General features: G+C 34.6%; 1 protein-coding gene across 1 annotated transcript in view; it reads left to right on the top strand.

Annotated features, from left to right (window-relative positions):
* Window positions 1-22,087, top strand: part of LOC136034611 (integrator complex subunit 14-like) — a 30,126-nt gene that overhangs the window by 6,173 nt on the left and 1,866 nt on the right. Inside the window, exons 2-4 of the mRNA XM_065715898.1 lie at window positions 8,283-8,402; window positions 13,384-13,491; window positions 15,646-15,866. Of these exons, the coding sequence (XP_065571970.1) occupies window positions 8,283-8,402; window positions 13,384-13,491; window positions 15,646-15,866 (449 nt within the window). The remainder of the gene's footprint in view (window positions 1-8,282; window positions 8,403-13,383; window positions 13,492-15,645; window positions 15,867-22,087) is intronic.

The raw sequence follows: 22,087 nt of genomic DNA on the forward strand, positions 1-22,087 counted from the left end.
ACAGAACAGAAGAGAGTTCATTCACAAAAGACAAAATATAAAACTGATATATGATATCATATTTGAATAACTCTTCATGGGGTCATCCCCTACTACAGTGGCTCTCAAACTTATTTATACATGACACGACTTCATTATGTAAATAAATGTCAAGTATAGGATCTACGTCATCAATATAACCCCTACATGACTCATGTAACATCCATTAGTATGTTGACTAATAAAACAAAATTAAATTTTCTAAATAAAAGACACAACATGAGAACTAGATTTAATAACGTTGGATGACAATTAATCACATGTAAGCAGGTCAAATAGTTGACAAAATATTTAACACAGTAATGGTTCTATACACATTACAGAGATTAAAAAGTTTAGCTAACTTTGTTATAGGTATTGGTTTACTTCACAAAATTTTTGTACTATTCTAGAGAAGAATATCAATTTATAAAACAAGCTTAGGTGTTTAACTAGAAAATCATTACTAAAATTAAGAGCCCCCCCCCCTGCAGATAGGGCTAGCCACCATCAGTACCTATACTGAATTTCATCTTAAACTAAATTATAACTGGTTATAATTTACTGGTTAGTTTGGTCATACTTCACATCACAACAATTTCACTTTATATAAGGGACTAGAAATTGAAGTTAAGCTTTTCACCATGTTCTGTACTAAGACTGAAAAAGGTTGGAAATTAAACTATAGGAAATTAACCATCAGAAAAAAAAACATCCAAAATACATTAATGAAAAAAAACTAACTATTATAAATCAAATTTACCATTAAAGATGGATACAGCGCTGGGCTAACCACAACAGATACTACGCACAACCGACGGTGTAAGGGAAGCCAGTATCAAGTGATTGACTTCAGTTTAGGGATGAAGCTCCAGAAAAAGAAGGAAGAGTTTTTGAGCAACTCTCGGAACAAACAGCGGATCATAAGCTACATCAGGGAAAAACTCAGAGCCAAAGGATTTGAAGTTGTCTATGTGAAGGATGACGCTGACTATCTAATCCGGAAGACTGCCGTAACGAAAGCAGAAAACTCCGAAACAATAGTTCTTGGCAACGACAGTGACCTTCTGATTCTACTCTTGTATCACCTCCCACCTAATGCAAAAACACTTTACTTCGAATCATCAAAGACCGCAAAAGAAGGGATAAGACGGTTCTAGTGCCTCAACGAAGTACAAAAAAAAAATGATTGAAGCATCCAGGCTGCTTCTGGTAGGGCGCGCACTCTTGGGATATGACACGATCTCACGAGTTTTCTGACTTGGAAAGCAAGCTGTGCCACCTCTTTTGAAGAAGAGCAAAGTGTTCAGAAAAAATGCTAAGTGTTTCTGGATGAATTATCGTCCAGAGATGAAGTTATGAAAGTGGGTGAATATCTTCTCCTCAGTTTGTATAAAGCACGACCAAACGAAGATCTCACTAAGATGCAACACCAAATTTTCTTGTAAAAAGTTTCTTCGTCTAATGCCAGGGTGTTTTCTAAGCCTGAAAGACTTCCGCCAATCGAAGCTGCAGCTTCATTCCACTTCCAGCGAGTGCGCCTCCAGGTATGGAGGGACTACAAGTTACAAACTTTGACCAGTGTTTGCATACAGTAATGGTTAAAGGGAAGTGTACAGACGTTTTCAGGGGGATTTTTTTGGTTAGGATGAGGGGGTTACGTGGGGAAAACTTTCCGTGGATAAATTTGTCATGGGGAAGAATATTTTCATGAAGGGGGCAAAGCATTTTCTAGCATTATTTAAAAAAAAACAATGAAAAAATAAATATGAAAAAGTTTTTTCAATTGAAAGTAAGGAGTGGCATTAAAACTTAAAACGAACAGAATATATTACGCATATAAGCGGTTCGCCTCCTCCCAATACCTCACTCTGTACGCTAAAGTATTTTAGTAACTTCAACTATTTATTCTACGGCCTTTTGTGAGTGGGCGAACCCTCTGGTATACGTAATAAAAACATACGAATATAGATGTCAGTTACGTAAGCTAATTCGTAAGTTACGTATATCTTTTACTAATGAAAACATTCGTAAAAAATTAAAACTTCTAGTTACCTTTTTAAGTACCCAAAAAATTGGAGGGCAACTGGGCCTCCTCCCCCTCCTTTTTTCTTAAAATCATTCGATCAAAACTATGGGAAAGCCATTTAGCCAAATAAATAAATATGCAATTTTCGCTTTAATTATTCATCTGCGGAGAGCCGAATCAAAACATTGATTAACTAAAAAACGTTAAGAAATTAAATTTAAAAAAAGTTTTTTTTTTAATTGAAAGTAAGGAGCGACATTAAAACTTAAAACGAGCAGAAATTACCCCTTATGTGAAAGGGGCTGTTCCCTCTTCAACGCCCTGCTTTTTACGCTAAATTTTTACTGTTTTAAAAAGTAGAGTTGAGAGAAAGAGTCAAACTTTTGCATAAAAAGCGGGGTTTTTCAGTTCAATGTGAAGTGCCCTGATTGCCCTACATGAGTCACCTACCAAATTTGCACCTACCGAATATTTTTTTTATCGAGTTGCAGTGACTGTTTTTTACTAAACAAAATTATGACGTCAAATTAGTAGAGAATCCCCATAGTCTATCTGCAGTCCTGTCAATTTATTTTGTAAGCCTAGATCAATCCCTATTCTCAAATTAGTTTGAAAAGATAGTATTTACATTTTTTCCTACCTATGCACATGAATACAGCCACATTTCCGACAAACACAAATTTTTCAGCCTTAAAAAGAGAAACGCCACTGGGAAAAGGTACATTGCTTAAAGCATTAAAAGGTATTAAATAGGTATTGCAAGGTACTAAGGTTTTATACTGGGTATTCCCAGGCTAGCTTTGCACCACTCTCAAGGATCCAGAGGGACGAGTTATATAGCAAAGCATGTCTTTCATCAATTTCTTGCTTTATCTTTCAAGATTAATCTATCATAAGAGTTCTAGGCAAATTACAGCTTCGACAAATATGCGTCTCCCATGACATAGGACATACACCACCATTGATAATGCTTCAATTTGACAAGAAAAATGAGTGCGATTCTTTGTACCGATAATCTATTACAATTGATAGTCACTCATTCTTAAGAAGATCTTTATTAGGCCTGTTCCCAAACTTGGATGGCACCTTTCTAAAACTATGTTTGTCTATTCCAGTGGTTCTAAAATAAAGCCTTACGAGTGACCTAAACCACTAATTAGACTCTGTTATTAAATCTAAGCATCAGATTTTATGCTGTGTGAATAAGAATTGAAATAAGTACGTGGGAGAATCTTTCTTATTTTGTCAATACTTATCTGTAGTGTCGGGCCAGTAAAACTAACAACCTCATGAATCTCCTAGTTCAGACTACTTCCGGTGCCAGTTAATCTGAGTTACTAATGAATTCATTATCCCAGGTATTCACTTCTGAAGGGCCCAATGTAAGATTAATAAAAGAGCTCCGAAGCATTAAAATAAGAGCTCTGAAGTATTAAAATAAGAGCTCTCAAGTATTAAAATAAGAGCTCTCAAGCATTAAAATAGCTCTGAAGCATTAAAATAAGAGCTCTCAAACATTAAAATAGCTCTGAAGCATTAAAATAAGAGCTCGCAAGCATTAAAATAAGAGCTTTGAAGCATTAAAATATCTTGCCCAATGTCTATCGAATCTATTGTCCCTTTTGAATCTTCCAATTTTTAACTTCCTTTTGACTTCTTGATAAGGCTTCGATTAAGACTTCAATTAAAACTTCCTTTTGGCTTCTTGATAAAGCTTTGATTAAAAAGCTTCAAGCAGCATGGTGTAGAAAGGTTTGTCCTGACGTGTTCAAATTTTCTAAGCTCAAGTCACAAGTCTTTCTTTTTTTTAGAATCAGAGCCTCACTACCTGGGTCACTCATTTCTTCAAGAGGTTCTTTTCTTGAGGGTTCATAGTTAGAATTGTTTGCACCTGGTTCATCAAGTAATTGGACGAAAAACCCCTTTGCCTTGTCAGGTCTCAAATTACAGCTTCTTTCCTTTCTTTTTCCTCTGCCTTTCTTTCTTCTCAAATTTACAACTTCTCTGGGACTTTGGCTACTCCTTTTTTCTAAATGATCTTTTCTTGGCTTCAATCTGGTGGAAACAATTTCTGCTTCAACAGGGACTGAGGTGCTTGTACTATCTACAAAACTTCTATTCGGAGTTTTGATTCGTTTCATATTGATATCAATTTTATGATTCAATTTTATGATTGAGATTTTAGAATTTAATTGGAAATTTTTTTATAGATAAGCTTAGTTTATACTTATAAACAAAAAAAGAAATACAAATCAGCAGTCCAAAAAATTCGCTGCTATCAGTAGCTTCAAAGCAACTTCAGGAGCGATCGGAAATTCAGGTATTTCGGAGGTTGAGTTGGTATGCTTGACCTTGTACTGAAAATAGCTGCACACCTTCTGAAGCACATGCTATGGAATTTCTCTAAAGTTCACTTCATTTGTTTCATTCTCAGAAAATTGGCCAGGTCCAATGAGCATAGTTTTTATTGTTCCACTAGTCAATGCATATTCTCATTTAATAATGAACTCATGTCCATCACAAGAAATTAGCTTAACATATGGTGAGTCGACCCCAACTAAGCCACCAAATGGCTCAAGCATTGGTTGATTTGGCTCACTTATTTCCACAGTGGTTGAGTTAACAACCTTAGAAACACAGTTATTCATAAACGAATTTTGGTTACGATCTTGAAATTTGTCAAACCTTTGGTAATCTTCTCTCATTCCTTAATGTTTTGAATTTGACAACCGATTTTCAAAGCCAATTTCTTTATAGAGTCGAAGAGGTAAGTATCCATATTTAGAGTAAATGACGTAAAGTATCCTTATCATGTCATATTTTCTAGAGTATGATGTCATACCACTGCGAATCAGCCCATGCTGCTACGGATAAATTATATATGGTTAGGTGTCTTACCATTTTGTAAATACCACCCTAACTTATTGGCCATTTAATGACTAAACACTGCATTTTTATAACTAGACTGTTATACTTGCAGAATTGCAGCAGTCTGTAGCCATTACAGTTTTCTTCTATTCCAAATTTACCTAGGTTAGTATACCATCTATCCTTATTTGTGCCAACCTGTGCGTTAAAAGCTCCACAGATGCTTGTTTAACAATAGGCGCGGATTAATCTGTCTTTTTAGGGTTGTATTCTTGAAGATTCACAATTATTAACCTAAATTTATCTTGACTACCGTGACAAAAGACCAGATAAATGGGCTTTCCGCGCAAATTCTTTCCAATTTGCATAATTTTCACGGGCCATAGGAGGTAGTTCTTGTTTTTAGCTAGTGTAACATCAAACTGCTTCAAACCCTGCATAATTAACAGTATCTTATTATTAGAAGTCGATAAAAAGAGCATAAAGACTTATCTTTAAGTGAGGGCCGAGCCTCACTAATGCATCCAAGTGGATTCTTATCCAACCTGTGTAAAGTCGGCTTAAAAGACTTTTCTGCGCATTACTGAGCAGTGCTGAGCTACAATTTGCCAATTCCACGATAAATAATCCTCCAAAAAATTTCAGTCCCAATTTACAAAACTTAGCTTGGATATTCATAGTAGCCATATGCTGAAATTCATGTTCTAGCCGGAGTTAAAAAAATAAAAAAAAAACAAGAATTACCTCAACTTCAAAAAATCAAATGCTCCAGGCAATTTACTCAAAACCGCATATGATTTCTCTCTAGCAAGATTAAAATATCCTAGTTTCGTTAAAAACTAATATTCTGTTTGGCACATATTTTCACCTTATTACGTTAAAATTTAATGATAATATTTTGTCTGCTTCTTTTTGGAGGTCAGTTTAAATTTCAAGTCCGATTTTTCAGAAGGGTTTATCGTAGACAAAGGTATATTGATTTATATGCACATCAGACTGAATAAGTTTTTGTTTCTTCCTGTGTTTCTTATTCAATGTGTCTCAAATGGGTCTTCTAAGGTTTCTTCCCAGAGCCTTATTAGCTATTTTATCTTTTTCGTGAGACCATAAGATTCTTGTTCAACTGTGTGGCGGTACAAGTACAACCCACGCCACATGAGACCTAATTTAGAAGCCAGTCTTTGTGATATATTAAAATTTTTTAAGATATTCCCTCGGTTAAAGATTAAACAAGTTTTCTTTAAGAAAAGTGTTTCATTTCAAATGATGACACGGTTCTACCCAGCGACAGTTCTAGTACCCGAAGACTGGGACTTGAAACTTTCTTTAAACGGTTATATACCGATTATACTTTAAAAAAAAAAGAGTCCAGATTCAAATAAAAAACGAAACTTCCAGAAAAGTTAAATATTATATAATTTTCCCTTCGAAAAAATGAACTTCATTTAAGGAAATATTACAGGTAGACCTATAATTTCTTATACTTTCTAAATTTGCATTAAAAACTTTTTTTTTAATTTTTAGTTCTCTCCTTAAAAATCGTCTCTTTCTTTATCTTTGGTAAGTCTGCTATAGCAATCGAATAAACTTTTTCAATTACTTTTGCAACGATATATGTGATGACTGTAAATATATTATTGAGACAAAGAATTTAATAAATGAAGTTTAAATTTAGGACATTTTTATTTTTACAACTGACCCATTTCTATAATTAAATTTGATAGCTCATATCTTAGAAATTATGGTACTGTATAGTTAAATTTTTTGGATTAATTACCTACAATCTAGCCAGTAAGGTGAATTTCAATATTGTATAGATTCTTTTCGTTCACTCCTGTGATAATCTCTGTAAAGGTTTTTCCTTTTTTCCCTTTTTTAAGTTTATCTAGATTTCCTGCCTTTCAAAAGTTGACTCGGCGATTAACCCTAAACCACAGCTTATACCCACAGCTTACTATATGTATTACTAGTTTGGAATGTTGGAATACTAGCAAAGAATCTTTGAGAAGTGATTTGGAATTTTTTAAGTGCGTATAATTTCAACCAAACAAGTTTGCATTATTTGCAGCATCAGTTGTTGTCTGCCTTACTAATTGGCAGACTCTTTACTGCCTTACTAATTGGCAGAAAAGTTACTGCCTTACTCATGGCTAAGTGGTTGGCGCACTGGTTTGAGAATTCTATCTACAAGGGGGCACGTGTCGTAGCCAGTTATTTAATTTAGAACGGGGGTCGGTGATGTGACTATGTAAGCTCAGACAGAGTTGACCCAGCTCTTAATAGGTATCTGTATAATTTTGGGGGAGGTAAGCAGGAAGGGTGTGCGAAAGCACTGGATGGCTGGCCCCCAACTCCCCATTGCACTTCCTGGCTAAAGGGCCACGAAACGGAGAACAGCACCGCCGGTTTGGACCTTGAGGGTAAAGTTCCATCATACTTGCTTGTTTACTTAATAATTATAAGAAGCTTCATGTAAAAAATCCTAGTCGTTGTTACAAATTGCATTTTCTCAAAAATCAAGAATTGATAAAATAGACATTTTAGTTAGTGAAGTTATGAAAAGTTAGTGAAACTGCTGATCAATCTGTGTTTAAATGGAAAATACATTTGTAATTACAATTTTTAAATTAATCTTTTCTTAAAACATGTCCACAGGGAAAAGCAATGAGGAAAGGCTTGGACAGATTTTTTATATATTGATTATTATATTATGTACTATGTTATTTGTATAATATCCCCCCCTCCCAAAAAAGGGAAAAAAATCACATCGACGTTTCATGTTTGTGTGTTATATATTATATACCAGGTTTCGACAGCTAGAGAAATAACCCATTTTTTGAAGGAAATAGAAATTACAGGAAACCATATAAGATATAATTTCTTGTAGTCTCTTTTTTCTTCCCAAAGGAGATTATTTCCCTTGTTGTCAAATCCTGATATATTAGAAATCTGGAATGTTTCTTACTCGTTTATGCGTAGCATAGAAGTGCGGTCTTATTATGTGTGTTGGAATGTATATATATAAGACGCAAGATCTTTAAAAAAGGAATTCTCACAAAAATCACAACCAAGGCTCTGGGCTTATGAAATAAAATTTAAAGTCATTTTAAAAGTATTTTAAACAGTACAAGCAAATCTTCAACCTGAGTCAGAGTTAGAAAAGGGCACAAGTTCGAAAAAAAAGAAGAATACAAATTATCGAGGAAAATGGTAACAAACAAAGAAAAAAACCCAGTATTTTGTCATTATAATGTCAACATTATGTTTTTGGTAGCTAAACTTGAATTTTCAGAAAAAAAGTTAGTTTTTAAGGTTAATTCCAGTGAACTAGGGGTGAAGTTGTTAATGGTGAGCTTTTTTTTTGCAGGCTTATTTGTGGTACCTGGTGATGCTTTAAAATCAGAAGCTAGTACTGATGAAGACTTGTCTATAGATGAAGGGAAAATTCCATCTTTTTGTGTTCTTCTCCATGCATATTTAAAGGTAGGTTTTCTTTCTGACTTTATGCCATTATTATTCCTACAAACTTGGCGCAGCGCAACGGTCGTCCGATCTGCAAGGTATGTTCCGCTGAAAAAGTTCCTTATCATAACTGCCTACAGTTATATCTACAATCTAACCTCTGTTTGAGGCTGCGACACTGCTTAGCTATTTTCGAACTAAAATTAAATCCAATATATCTGATTGACCTTGACCTTCGACCATTGACTTACCTATTGACCCTGAAAAAAAGTCTTTATTAGGATGAACGGTAGTGAAAGAAGCATATTCTAAGTCTATTTGGACCCTCCAAACAGTTGCGAAGTTTTTTGGGACATTCAGACGGAAAACTTTTGTGACTGTTTTCAGCAGCTTTACAGTTTCCGTGGGTATATGGAGTCACTATGAAAAATAATTTCTGAGGAAACACTGGCTAAGCATGATAAAACGAATAAATTGTAAAGAAAAGCGAATGAGAATAATAGCAGCCAGTGAAAAATAGAAGTGTATTATACAAATATTTTGGTCGAGACCTCTTAAGTGTAGAAAAAAAAAATACTAAAGCTAAAAGAAGAAGATCCTTTGCAAGTAGCGATTAAAGGGTAACTGAATAAAAAATAGGATAGTTCAATCGTCCCTGCAGAAATACCCTTTTTCAGGGGAAAGGGGAAATCTAGAAATTAAGCTATGGAATATTTTCTGGATTGAAAGTTTGTCTCCTATTAATTCCAGTCCAGGAGACTGAAAATCACATCGAAATCGAAAAACTCTCTCATTTAGTAGCACATTTCCATCCTAAGCTAGGTCAGAGGGGATAAAAATCGTAATTTTAATCTGTGCAGTATTCACACACAAATGAACGCCAAAATGTCCAGAAAGACCGCTTAAAAACATCCAGAAAGGGGAGAAATCTCAAATTTTAATTTTCGCAATATTTTCTGGATTGTAAGGTCGTTTCCTATTAATTTCAGTTTAGGGAGACCGAAAATGCCATCAGAATCGAAATATCCTTTCGCCCTAATCGAGGTCAGAAAAGGGGAAAAATACCTTTTTTAATATTTTTTCAATCTGTACAGTATTCAATCTGAACTTTCATCCTCACAAACCCAAATCGGGATTTATGACTTTTTTCTTTTATTCTAAACCGATTTTGTCAAGAGTCCCCTGTTCACTGAAACCCCTCTTCTCCCGTTTATAATCAGCACGCAATGACCGCTATCTTAACTTTAAACTACTACTACTAGTAACTCACTGCAACAGCCAGCTCCATGAGGCCAACACAGATACACAGGCCCCTCCTCCATTCCCACACTTTAAACCCCGCACACATATAGACTGCTTAATCTAATGTTGTCTGAAAAGCAGAGAATGGAATAGGAATATTAGTCTATTGATAGTTCGCATTTGGCGTCGACAGAGGGTTTGAATCTGGTCGTTACGCTCAAATACGAGCTATCGACATTCCCACCTGCTCTGTTCGAGTCTCATGAAGCCCTGCGCCCGACAGATAAGGCTGCACTTGCAGCTAATAAATGGAAGCAGCAAAAAACTGAGGTTCAACTAATGCCACCACAAAGATACCACTATGTCATGGATGGTGGTTGGCTACTGGATTTGGTAGGATGAGGCACATTATCCACTTACTGAGAATTAGTTTCTTCTTGTGTAGCTTATGTACATAAATATTTCACTTTAGCGGACGTCATTTTTGCCTTTCATCAAACAAGGAAGGACAGATTACAGAAGGCGACAAGGCTCTTCTACGCTTGTACAGCCTTAAATCTGACGAACTCTTACCTGAACTCCGACACCGTCTGTTCATATCAAAAGTAGCCAGTGCGACTAGTTTTGTCCGCCCCGAATGTTTAGCAGCCACACCTGCTGCTACAAAGTACCACTACCTGCGTGTTTCATTTCAAATGATGACACGGTGGTGCTCAGCGACAGTTCTAGTATCTGAAGACTGGGACTTGAAACTTTCCTCAAACGGTTATGTACCCATTATGACTGTTTTACTGCCTGCTTCTGAAAGCTTTGTCAAACTGATTCACTGCAGCTATAAAGGTGATTGTGATGGCCTTCGATGGACTTGCAAAAGAGGGCCATTTTCTGCACTGTTACTTGTCATGGCACAAGCTGCCTCAACGCTCCTTTGGACCCAAATGATTTCGAAAACCAATATTAAGCAAAATTTTGTGTTTTATTCAAAAGCTTTTTGATCAAAACGGAGCCATAATTGAAGCATTCCTGTTTGCTCTTTTTTGCTTTATTTTTACTTTTAACATTTTTTACAATAATAACCGAATTTGTAAAATCCAGCAATGAAGTTAAAAATGACAAAGATTGAGAGTTGGGGTGAAAATCAGAGTGGGAGAGTCACGACAGACCTTAAAGAGAATTTGAAGAAAATCTTCTGTTTAAATTTGCATTCTGTAGCCGTAAAAAAAGAAAAAGTTGCAGGCAATAGTATCCTTGCAAGGAAAATTCCACCACCCCCTCCCCTCTAAAGTCAGGTTGAGAATATTACAGAGACCCAATATTAGTTAATATTTGAGTTCATGGACGTGAAATTGTAATGAAGTACTGTTAAAAGAAGTAGTAGGCCAATGGCAAACAAAGATGTCTAGACCTTCCTCTGACCTCACTTGGGGTGGAAAAGGGGTACTAAATGATGCAATTGTTTAATTCTGATGTAATTTTTGGTCTCCCTGGACTTGAATTTATAGGGAACAACCTTTCATTCTTCCAATTACTTCACAAATTAAGATTCTGCTTTTTCATCCCCCTCTGACGTCGATTAGGGTGGAATCGGGGATTAAGGGACGAAATTTTTTAACTCTGATATCATTTCTGGTCTCTTTGGACTCTAATTAATTGAAAACGACGTTTTAATCCAGAAAATATTGCAGAAATTGAAATTCGAGATTCCCCCCCCCCCCTCCCATTTCTTTTCCCTGGAAAAAATACCCATTTCTGAACGGGTGATTTTGGTCGCTTTTGGATATGCTATTGAGTAAATTTTTTGAACATTCTGGTGACATCATTGGAACAGTCAAAACCGTATTTTTACTGGAAATATAAGAATTTGAGTATATCTTTGAAGGTACTTCTCATTGTGTGACGAAGTACTCATGATTGTAAAGAGGTCATAGGAAAGCTCCTAAAAAATATTTTTAATTATTTTTTTGCAAAGAAATATGTGAGAAATCGTATTTTATTTGCGTATTTCTTTTTCAGCAAAAGAAGTAACTTCTTAAGGAAACAAGGATCTCTATTACTAATGTGTATTGAAGGGATTTCTGATTCACCAATGACGTCAAAACAGTTTAGATCCCGGCATGTTGGTGCGAGCGTTAAAAAAAATAAATTATAAAAAAGAAGTTACTATGCGTGGTTCTTGGAAGAAAAGAAGGATAGGTTTGAAGAAACTAAAATTTCAAGAATTAGCCCCTGGGCCCAGGGAATATTAACGTATAAATTGTAGCCCAATATAAATTGTAGCACAATCGGACGACGTTAACACCGTACAAGGATAAGCTTCTCTGCGCTAGGAAATCTTAATATATAAATTGTAGCCCGATCAAACGATATTGTAGGGGATCACAAAAGTTGACATGTCTAATTTTCCGGATAGATTTTTCTGCTACGGAAAAGTTGGAAAGAATTGAAATTTGGCCTATTTTGTAGGTAGTCCTTCACCTTAAAATGCAGTGCTGTCCATATCTCTCCGCCTTCTGAAAGCCAAAATCGGTTAAAGCTGCCGTACATCGCCTCTTTTGGGAAGTACTGCCGTACTCCTTTGCGCAATGTATTATAAACAATCTTTTTTTCTTTGAAAAAGGGATAAAAAAAAAAAAATCCTAGCCAAATTTAAGGGAAATAAGATTTCTCCTTAATACAAATATGTTTAAAGTTTTACTGCTAAATTGTGGCACAGATTTTCATTAAAGTTTCGTGCCTTCCAAATGCATTCCTTACAAGTATATTTAAATTTGATATTTGTGGCAAAACTTTCAGGAACATTAATCGACAATGTTTAAAGCAATCTTAAGTAGATTAAGTCAATCTAAAGCCAGCACAAATTATCACAAACAGGACTGTGGCTACTGTCCTCTCAAACCGCCTTCTTTAAGGCCATTTTTATGTGCTTTAATAAAAACTATATATTTATTTCATAAAGTTATGCTTTTTGACTTTTTTTTTCATAACAATAAAAGTGCAAAAACTCATCAGGAAAAAAATTGTTTGTATATACGTTTTTCACTGCCATTTATAGTTTTCCTATCTTAAAAAGCAACGTAGTTAAAGCATTGTTCTTTTCCTTTTTAAATCCTTAATTTATGACCATTTTAGGCTCACTTTGTTTTCTCATAGTATTTTATGTTTCTTTAAAGTTTGACCTTAATTCCTGCTCGTTTTTAAGTGATACTATTGCTTTTTAGCTTTTTTCGAAAAGGAATTCTTTTATTTTATTTTGTTCAGATAAATGGTTACTAATTTACTGTTGTTTTGTATGAACGCACATATGATAAGTGCGGTGCTTTTCTAACATTCGGAAATTCTTGTTCGGATAAAGAAAAATGCCGAAGGAAAATGGTTCGTTTAAAAAAATCCCCGACTTATAATCACGGAAAAAATGATTAAATATTGTTTTGGGCGCATTGATGACCAAAACTGAAGGCGAAAAAAAAACAATATAAAGAGATGATTACAGGATTCTCGGATTCAGCCTTCACATTGTCTTAAGCTAAAAAAAAAAAAAAATGAAATGAAAAAAAGCTATCCAGGAGTCAATGACTCGATAATTTTCTTTCTTCTCAATAATTTCAATAATTTATTGGAAAGTATTCTCTAAAATTTCTCATAAAATTTTTCTAATAGTTAGTAAATATCTGTTTCCAAAGTAAATAAACCCTTTAACTAAAAGATAAGTAAATTTCCACATGTCCTGATAAATCGATTTCAACAGTCATGTTTTTTATTGGTAGAAAATATGGCTGCATTTTGTCAAGTTGCTGATGATCGGTTTGGGGTTATCTTTTCTCGGGCCGATAATAAAAAGAAGTCAAATCTCATGCTCGGCCTTCTAGAACCAGGTATAGTTACCCAAAGGTTTGTCAAACGTTAGTTTTTATTTACTTAGAAATGACAAAAAGTAGTACATTAAGAGATTTTTTTTTTCTAGTGAGAATAAAAATGAGAGAGAAAAAAAGTAATAAAAAATGAAAAAGATTGTAGACACTAAAAATGTTGTGACTTATCGCTAAATCCTTGGCCTGGTAAGAAAAGAAAAAATAACTGTTGCAGTAAAAAGGACTGCGTACAGGACAAAGATCATTTACAATGATGATTAAACTTATTATATCGGATGTCCCAGAGACTCTTTAATCTTCATGGCTGCCGCATGCAGGCCTCAAGTGCTTGACTTTTGCAAAAAAAAATTGCATCGTCAAAACTTTAGTGTAAAAATGAAAAAAAAAAACACACACACCTCATTTTTCTGGAATGCGGACAAAACAATACGTTTTTATTTCCTTCTGAAGCATTTGATTTATATATGATACGAGGTCTACTGCTGTAGCTGTCACAGGTTACGTATATCTGGATAATAAACGGTCCGGTCACAGTTGCAAGAGTCTTCTGGGAGGGAGGGGGATTGAAAAAGAACGCAAAGGTATTATATGAATAATACTAGAAATTTTTTTCCAAAAATAATAATCTTAAGATTTTATAGATGTGGAGTTAAATCCCCTCCTCTTTTCCATGCGCATATCTGAGTCCATCCTACAACTAAAATAAGCATTAGGTGAGATTTTGTTCTTTTTTAATTCACACCCAGGCCTGGATTTACCAATAAGCCCACCAGGCCCGTACCTAGGGGGCATACAATGCCTAGGGGTGCAATAAATTATAACTGATTGATTTTTTTCTTTAAAAAAAACGGGACTGCTTTGATTCATCGTCAAAGTGCCTGGTGCACTCCGCCGCCGCGCTGCCTTTTCACAGAAAATTGATTTTAAAACAAAACAGGAATTCCGTGGCCACTTATAAATTGTCAAATGTATCCCAAGAATGGTAGCTTATGAGTTTGGTATCATGCCTGCGTGGGGGGGGGAGGTTCAGCCTAGAATTGCACAAAATAAGTGCATTTAAATAAGCAGGAAACTGAATAAGTCAGGATTTGCTAAGCAGAGCAACCTTGATGGGCTACATATCTATAGAACAAGTAACGCTTAAACATGACAAAATACAGATTTTTAGGAAATAGTCTACTGCAGATGAACTATTTCAAATTCAAGATGACGGTGTATCAATAAAAAAAATAGGATCTACCACTCTTCAATGCTCCGATTTCTTGTATTTTTCAAATGAAAAAGTGAAGATAAATACAATAAAGCAAACAAAACTGAAAGTTAAGAATGTTACTCTCTATTAGCTGTTTTTAACGGTACCAATTTTTTCATTATATTAGCGTTCTAAATTTTAAAAGGATATTTAAAACTTAAGCACCTGTCTTCCAAATAAACTAGTACTTTATAACTCTTCCTTCTTTTAAAGTCTCCAATTTTTGTTTTATTACGCTAAGCCTAGTTCCTCGTAGTTTAGAATATAAGTGCTCTGTACCGTATTGTTCACCCCTTGCCAATCAAATGTCGACAGTCTCTCTCCAGACTTCTTCTTTAATTGGGGTTGGGGAGGAATGGGAAATTTCGTTGCTACTCCTCGTCTTATGTCAGAGCTTGATTCTTTTAAAAGGGTGCTACTCCTACTCTAAATACTAAACGTTCCTGTTGCTCCTTATGCTATTATTGCACAAAAAAAGAAAAGAAACTTCCTCATGCCACACAATGTATCAGGCATAACTGTGGTTATGTGTGGTTATGTGAAACTTCCTCATGCCACACAACGTATCAGGCATAAGTGTGGTTATGTGTGTCTATGCGGTAATCATCAATCCTAATTTAAATGGCTTGTAGAAATATAGCAATGGTATTCCTGTATTAAGCAAAATATGCTGACAGGAATAAAGAATAACATAAATATTTTGTTTGTTAAACATTATCATGTTATTAATTCCATATGTGTGTCTTTGGGCTTTTTAATCTGTTTAAACTTTCGTGTGATTTCAAAGCTATTGGAAAATTGTAGTTGTGAGTCATGGAAGAATTGATAGATGTGTCATTTTACATTGAAAAGCCAAAATTCTAAATAAACCAATAATTAATTCACCATTGATGCTCTATCAATAGGATCAAAGAGTGTTCCTAGGTATGTTGACATGAACCTACTCGGTCCACTTAGTGATTTGCCTTCATTAGAAAATCCTTCTTTTCCTGTGCGACCATCAGAAAAGAGAAGCTATGCCACTAATGTTGTTACTTGGTCCCGTCCTGGTTCACTTCAAGCTGATGTACAAAAAGTTGTAAGACATGCTCGGAAACTCCCTGAAAAAAGACATAATTTTTATAAGGTGAGAAAGACAGCTCTCTAACTTGTTTGTCAATAGTAAGAGTGAGGAGAAGGAGTGTTTCTTGGCCTAAGGTGCCATAGCGCTGTGCCGAATTGTCATTAATAGTAGTAGTAGCAGTTTGGATACGAAACGCACCAAAAACTGCAAAAATTTACATCTTGGAGGTTAAGGAAAACCTATCCAGGGCATTTGATAATACTAATGTAAATGGAGGCAACAGGTAATAGCATTGGTTCCGGGTATCCAAGCATGTTTGCTCCTCCTGTTATGTCACCTTTTTGGGCAAAAGGAAATTAGTAAGAAACAACCGCAGGTTTTAATAAGCACTGATTAGAAGCAAAGAACGAAATGCATAAATTCGCTAATTCGTTTGCCCTCTTGTACACACATATATCCTAGCTTTTATTTTATAATATATTGATTAATTAAAAAGTCATGATATTTTAGCTACTTGAATGTTGTGAATTAGTATTTTCCAATTCGTTAATTCCATAGTTATGAAAAGAAACGGCATATGTCTGGCTGCAATGTTATATCATTTTATAATCGGTGGAAAAACAGGTCATTAAGAAGTTTGAAATAATTGACTAATGATTTAATAAAAAAAAAGGATTAGCGCAAGTTTCTATGTAAGATAATTTTTACAATGGGTTTTTAAGGTTTGGCCCAAGGATTTTGCCTACTATTTACTCTTTATTAGAAATCGATGTACTTTCTAAACAATTTTTCTGTTCATTATGAAAAGAAAATCTGAAACTTTTCAAACTACTCGAAAATATCTGTGGATGTGAATTGTATTGTGACAATCAATGTAGTTTTATGATTTTTAACACGGCTTTCATTTACATCAAAGAGTTTGTCTTTTAATTTCCATTCTTTTTAAATGTGTCTTAATTCCTTAGCTTTCAAAAAAGAGGAAAAAAAGACTTATAGAAACTTGGACTGGTAATATTTGAAGCAATCTACTTAGTCCTGATTTGCATATTGATATAATCTTTTAGAGAAACCTGTTACTACGAGCATGAGTTAGGCCTTCGAAGCCCCATGAAGGCTAAAGTATACTTTGTGCGAAATTGAAAAATAAAGCAAAATTGAAAAAGAGGACAGAATACTAATGAAATTTAAAAGAAAATAAAATAGACATGAAAATGATTTCTGACAATTAGCACAGTCTTACTATTTTAAAAAACCCTTGTTTTTCACTGTTTTTCTCCTTAGACGACAAATTTTGATGCACAAAACCAACTAGTCAAGCAAAACTTTCATTCTAATCAATCAATTAAGTCATCAATAATGTGCAAGCGATATTCTTTTCTTTTGTAGGAGGGGGGGGGAGGTATGTCATAACTGTTTTTGGTGACTTTTGTTCGTTTTAAGGTTGAATTCTTTGTTCAATGTAATTTCCCTTCGGGTTGGTTTCATTTCTTCTGTGTTGTCGTTTCTGGTTGTTTTAATTTTGGTGTGAATAATTGGCCCTCTTAAGTTATTCGTGGAAAAACGGTGTTTGCCTTTTAGCTTGTTCTGTAGCCTTTTTAGTTGACATACTGTTGTAATATTAACAGCGATAATGGCAACAGTATTAACAGTAGTAAAACAAGCTCTATGGAATGGGTAAAAGAGGACGAAAACATTGACAGATATTAAAAGCTTTGAAAGCCATTTGAAATAGGAAAGTCATATCTTAAACTTCTTTATTTTAATCTTAGCCTCAAATTTACAACCAACAACCTCTTATTGGAAATCAAACATTATTTGTGTAAAAAGTAGGCTTCTCAGATATAGGTTCATTAAGAAACCCTTAAATATCTACTCTAGGGGAAATATAATGCATTTTGATATATATACTTGATATATACTTTGATATATATATATATATATATATATATATATATATATATATATATATATATATATATATATATATATATATATATATATGTATGCAATATATACTTAGCGTTTCGATTTAGGGCTGTCATACCACGCTTTTAATGATTAGCATATAATCGTTTAACACAGTCTCTAAATTGTCTTGGAACGACCGTTTGTCCAAAGATGTAAAATATGTCTATGGATCTGAAGGTAGAGGTGGCGGGATGGCACACGGGACAAAAGGCCCAACTTGCACCACAAGAGAAACAATTTAAACGTTGTTGTATGACTTTGGTTTCAATAATGCGTAACATGTCTCCTGTTCTACAAGAAGCTAATTTATTAATGAAGGTTTTGTTTCAAACTAGCTATTTGCATAACAAGGGGTTCGGAATCAAGAAGCTGCAGACATGTCTCTGGTCAAAATTGTAATTTAACCCTATAGCTCTGATCAAAAAATCCTTAAATAGCAATTTTGATGGAAATCAAACATCACGCGTGATATATGTGCTTCTATAGTTTTTTTTATTGAGGACACTCATCGAATCATTTAAGATTTTACCGTTGACCCATAAACAATCACTATTCAAAGGAGGTGCAGCATGTCTATGTTTATTAACATAGGTTGTTGGGGTGCCGGAGAGTACAAAAGTTCTGGAAAAGATGGTTGATCGGAGTATAGTTGGTTTTGGTAGAAAAAGGTGCTAAAATCTAGAATTTGTGATTGAATCACCCATACCCTAATTTTTGGCCCCCTATCCTCCCTGCTTTTTACGTTAAAGTTCAGCTTGTATTTTGTGAATTGAATAATTTTCTGTGTAATAATCATTAACCTAGGCGAAAACAGGGCCGTATTCAGGTGGATAAGATTACCAGTGTGGCCCCCTTCCTCGAAATATTCTTTTGACTTATAAATTGATCGTAAGATACAGGTAAAAAATACTCCTACTAAAAAAAAAAAAAAATTCAGTGACTTTAAATGGTCTTCAAAATGTATATAATAATAAAAAAAAAACTCATTTGAGACGGTTAGACAAAGTTTACGGTAGGTAAAATCCATCCTCTTCATTTTTTTGGTACACTTCATCCTTCCAAAAAATATTTTGGTAACCCTATTCCCCCTCCGAAAAAAAACTGGATGGGGTCGTTAAAAAAGCATTACCTCTTGAATTTTATGATTTAAAGGTTAAAAATACCTTAAAAAGTTGAGGCAGAATGATTCTCTTTTGTTTGTTTTAAGCTCAATGTCATTTTTTTTAAACTTAATTTTTAAATTTGTTAATCAAACAGTTTGTGGTAACGAACTGTAAGTAAGGAGCGACGTAGGTCAATAGTAACCAAAACTTTAAGAAACCGAGCCTTGAGAACAATAGATACATCAAAAGAATCGATTTTTCATGCTGATTCAAAAAATCCAAAATCCATCAAGTTTAATGTTACCCATCAAAATTTACGAGTCTGAGGAAAATTTGCTCAATTTTTGAGAAAGAGGAGAAAAACCCCAAAACATCAACTGACCTTAATAAACGTTACATCATCGGTTTCGGCATATGAGCAAACCTTATTGAAGAGGTTTCAAGCTACTATATAGAAAAGTGTGAAATTTTGCATTTTTTGCTAGAAGAAAGATTACGGATGCGTGTTTGTTATTTCTTTTTTCAGTATGATTTTCCCAGGGATGATCGTATCAAACCAATGGGGATAATATGACTCCCCCACAGGCTCGGGGGAAAGGGCTGTAAGGCATAAAATATACCCATTGTTTACGTCAACAATATTTTTCATCGAGGATAGAATTGTCCGGAGGGATCTTTACAGGGAGTGGGGTATTTTACCTTGGAGGAACTTTCTATGGAGATGTTTTCCGTGGGGGTAGGGAATTTTTCATGAAGCCTTATGTACTGGTGTTATTTGAAACAATCAGAAATTAAATTTAAAAAAAGTTTTTTCAATTAAAAGTATGGAGCAATATTAAATCTCAAAAAGAACAGGAATTAGTCCGTATATGAAGGGGTTGCCCCCCCCCCTATTAATACCTTTTTTTATGCTTAAGTTTAGCTGTCTTTCACAGTTTCTTAAGAACAACTCCTGAAACACTAGGGCCGTTTACTTAGAATAAAAAGCTTTTAGGCAACCCCTTCATATACGGTTGAGTTTTGATGTAGCTCCTTACTTTTTTTGTTGAGATTTTTTTATATTTAATATGAAAAGAATTCAGTCCGGAAAGAATATTGAAGTCGTTGTGATTTAGCAGTTAAAATCTCAAGTGTTAATCCGGGATGTGTTATCTGTTAGAAACCAAGTTGATGCGACATACAGCAAAAGTAAAAAAATTACGCTATGACTATGAGCTAATATTATCTTTTTTGCTAGATATTGATGGAAAAAAAGAAGATATTCACTGGTAGGTTTCGTAATTTCTACTGAAAAAAGCAAAGCTGGGTTATCAGTGAAACATGAATATCAAACAGTTCGTGGTAACGAACTGTAGTAAAGAGCAACCCGGCTCAATAGTAACCGAAACTCTAAAAAATAGAATTTTGATACCAATAGCCACATCAAAAGAACTGCATTTTAGTGCTGATTTTAAATATATAAGTTTTATCAAGTTTAATCTAACTCATCAAAAGTTACGGGCCAGAGAAAATTTGTCTTATTTTCTAAAATAGGGAGAAACACCACTAAAAGTCATAGAATCTTAACGAAGAATCACACTATCAGATTCAGCGTATCAGAGAACCCTATTATAGAAGTTTCAAGCTGTTATCTACAAAAATGCGGAATTTTGTATTTTTTGCCAGAAGGCAGATCACGGATGCTTTTGTTTTTTTTTTGTTGTTGATTTTTTTTCCCCAGGGGTGATCGTATTGACCCAGTAGTCCCAGAATGTTGCGGGAGGGCTCATTCTAACGGAAATGAAAAGTTCTAGTGCCCTTTTTAAGTGACCAAAAAAATTGGAGGGCACCTAGGCACCCACGCTAATTATTTTCCCAAAGTCAACGGGTCAAAATTCTGAGATAACCATTTTATTCAGCGTTTTATTCGAAAAACCTTATAACAATGTCTTTGGGGACCACCTACACCCCCAGAGTCCCTGTGGGAGGGGCTAAGTTACAAACTTTGACCATTGAATACATATAGTAATGGTTATTGGAAAGTGTACAGACATTTTCAGGGGGATTTTTTGGTTGGGGGGAGAGGTTGAGAAGAGGGGGATATGTTGGGGGAACTTTCCATCGAGGAATTTGTCATGGGGGAAGAAAATTTCCATGAAAGGGGCGCAGGATTTTCTAGCATTATTTAGAAAAAAAAAAACAATGAAAAAATTAATATGAAAAGTTCTTTCAAATGGAAGTAAGGAGCAGCATTAAAACTTAAAACGAACAGAAATTATTACGTATATAAGGGGCTCACCTCCTCCTAAGACTTCGCTCTTTACGCTAAAGCATTTTTAGCAATTTCAACTATTTATTCTACGATTTTTGTAATTCAGGGGTCACTCTTAATGAATTGGAACAAAATTTGAGCTTTAGTGTAAATAGCGAGGCACTAACGAGGGGGTGAATCCCCTCAAATATGTATATAAGTTACGCATATCTTTTACTAATAAAATCGTTCGTTAAAGATTAAAAGTTCTAGTTGCCTTTTTAAGTAACCGAAAAATCGGAGGGCAACTAGGCTTCCTCCCCCACTCCTTTTTTCTCAAAATCATTCGATCAAACTATGAGAAAACCATTTAGCCAAAAAAAAATATATGCAAATTTCGCTTTAATTATTCCTCTGCGGAGAGTCAAAATCAAAATATGAATTGATTCAACAACGTTCAGAAATTAAATAAAAAAACAAGTTTTTTTTAACTGAAAGTAAGGAGCAACATTAAAACTTAAAACGAACAAAATTTACTTCGTATATGAAAGGGGCTGCTTCCTCATCAACGTTCCGCTCTTTACGCTAAAGTTTTTTACTGTTTTAAAGAGTAGAGTAGAGAGAAAGATTCAAACTTTAGCGTAAAGAGCGGGAAGTTGATGAGGAAGCAGTTTTTTACTGTTTTAAAAAGTAGATTTGAGAGAAAGAGTCAAACTTTAGCATAAAGAGCGGGGCGTTGATGAGGAAGCAGCCTTTTCATATACGAAGTAATTTCTGTTTGTTTTAAGTTTTAATGTTGCTCCTTACTTTCAGTTAAAAAAAACTTGTTTTTTTATTCAATCCCTATCAAATAGCATCGAACATAAATAAGGGGTTGCTTCCTCATCAACGTTCCGCTCTTTACGCTAAAGTTTTTTACTGTTTTAAAGAGTAGAGTAGAGAGAAAGATTCAAACTTTAGCGTAAAGAGCGGGAAGTTGATGA

This window comes from Artemia franciscana, chromosome 13 (assembly GCF_032884065.1).
Source record: "Artemia franciscana chromosome 13, ASM3288406v1, whole genome shotgun sequence".
Classification (NCBI taxonomy): domain Eukaryota; kingdom Metazoa; phylum Arthropoda; class Branchiopoda; order Anostraca; family Artemiidae; genus Artemia; species Artemia franciscana.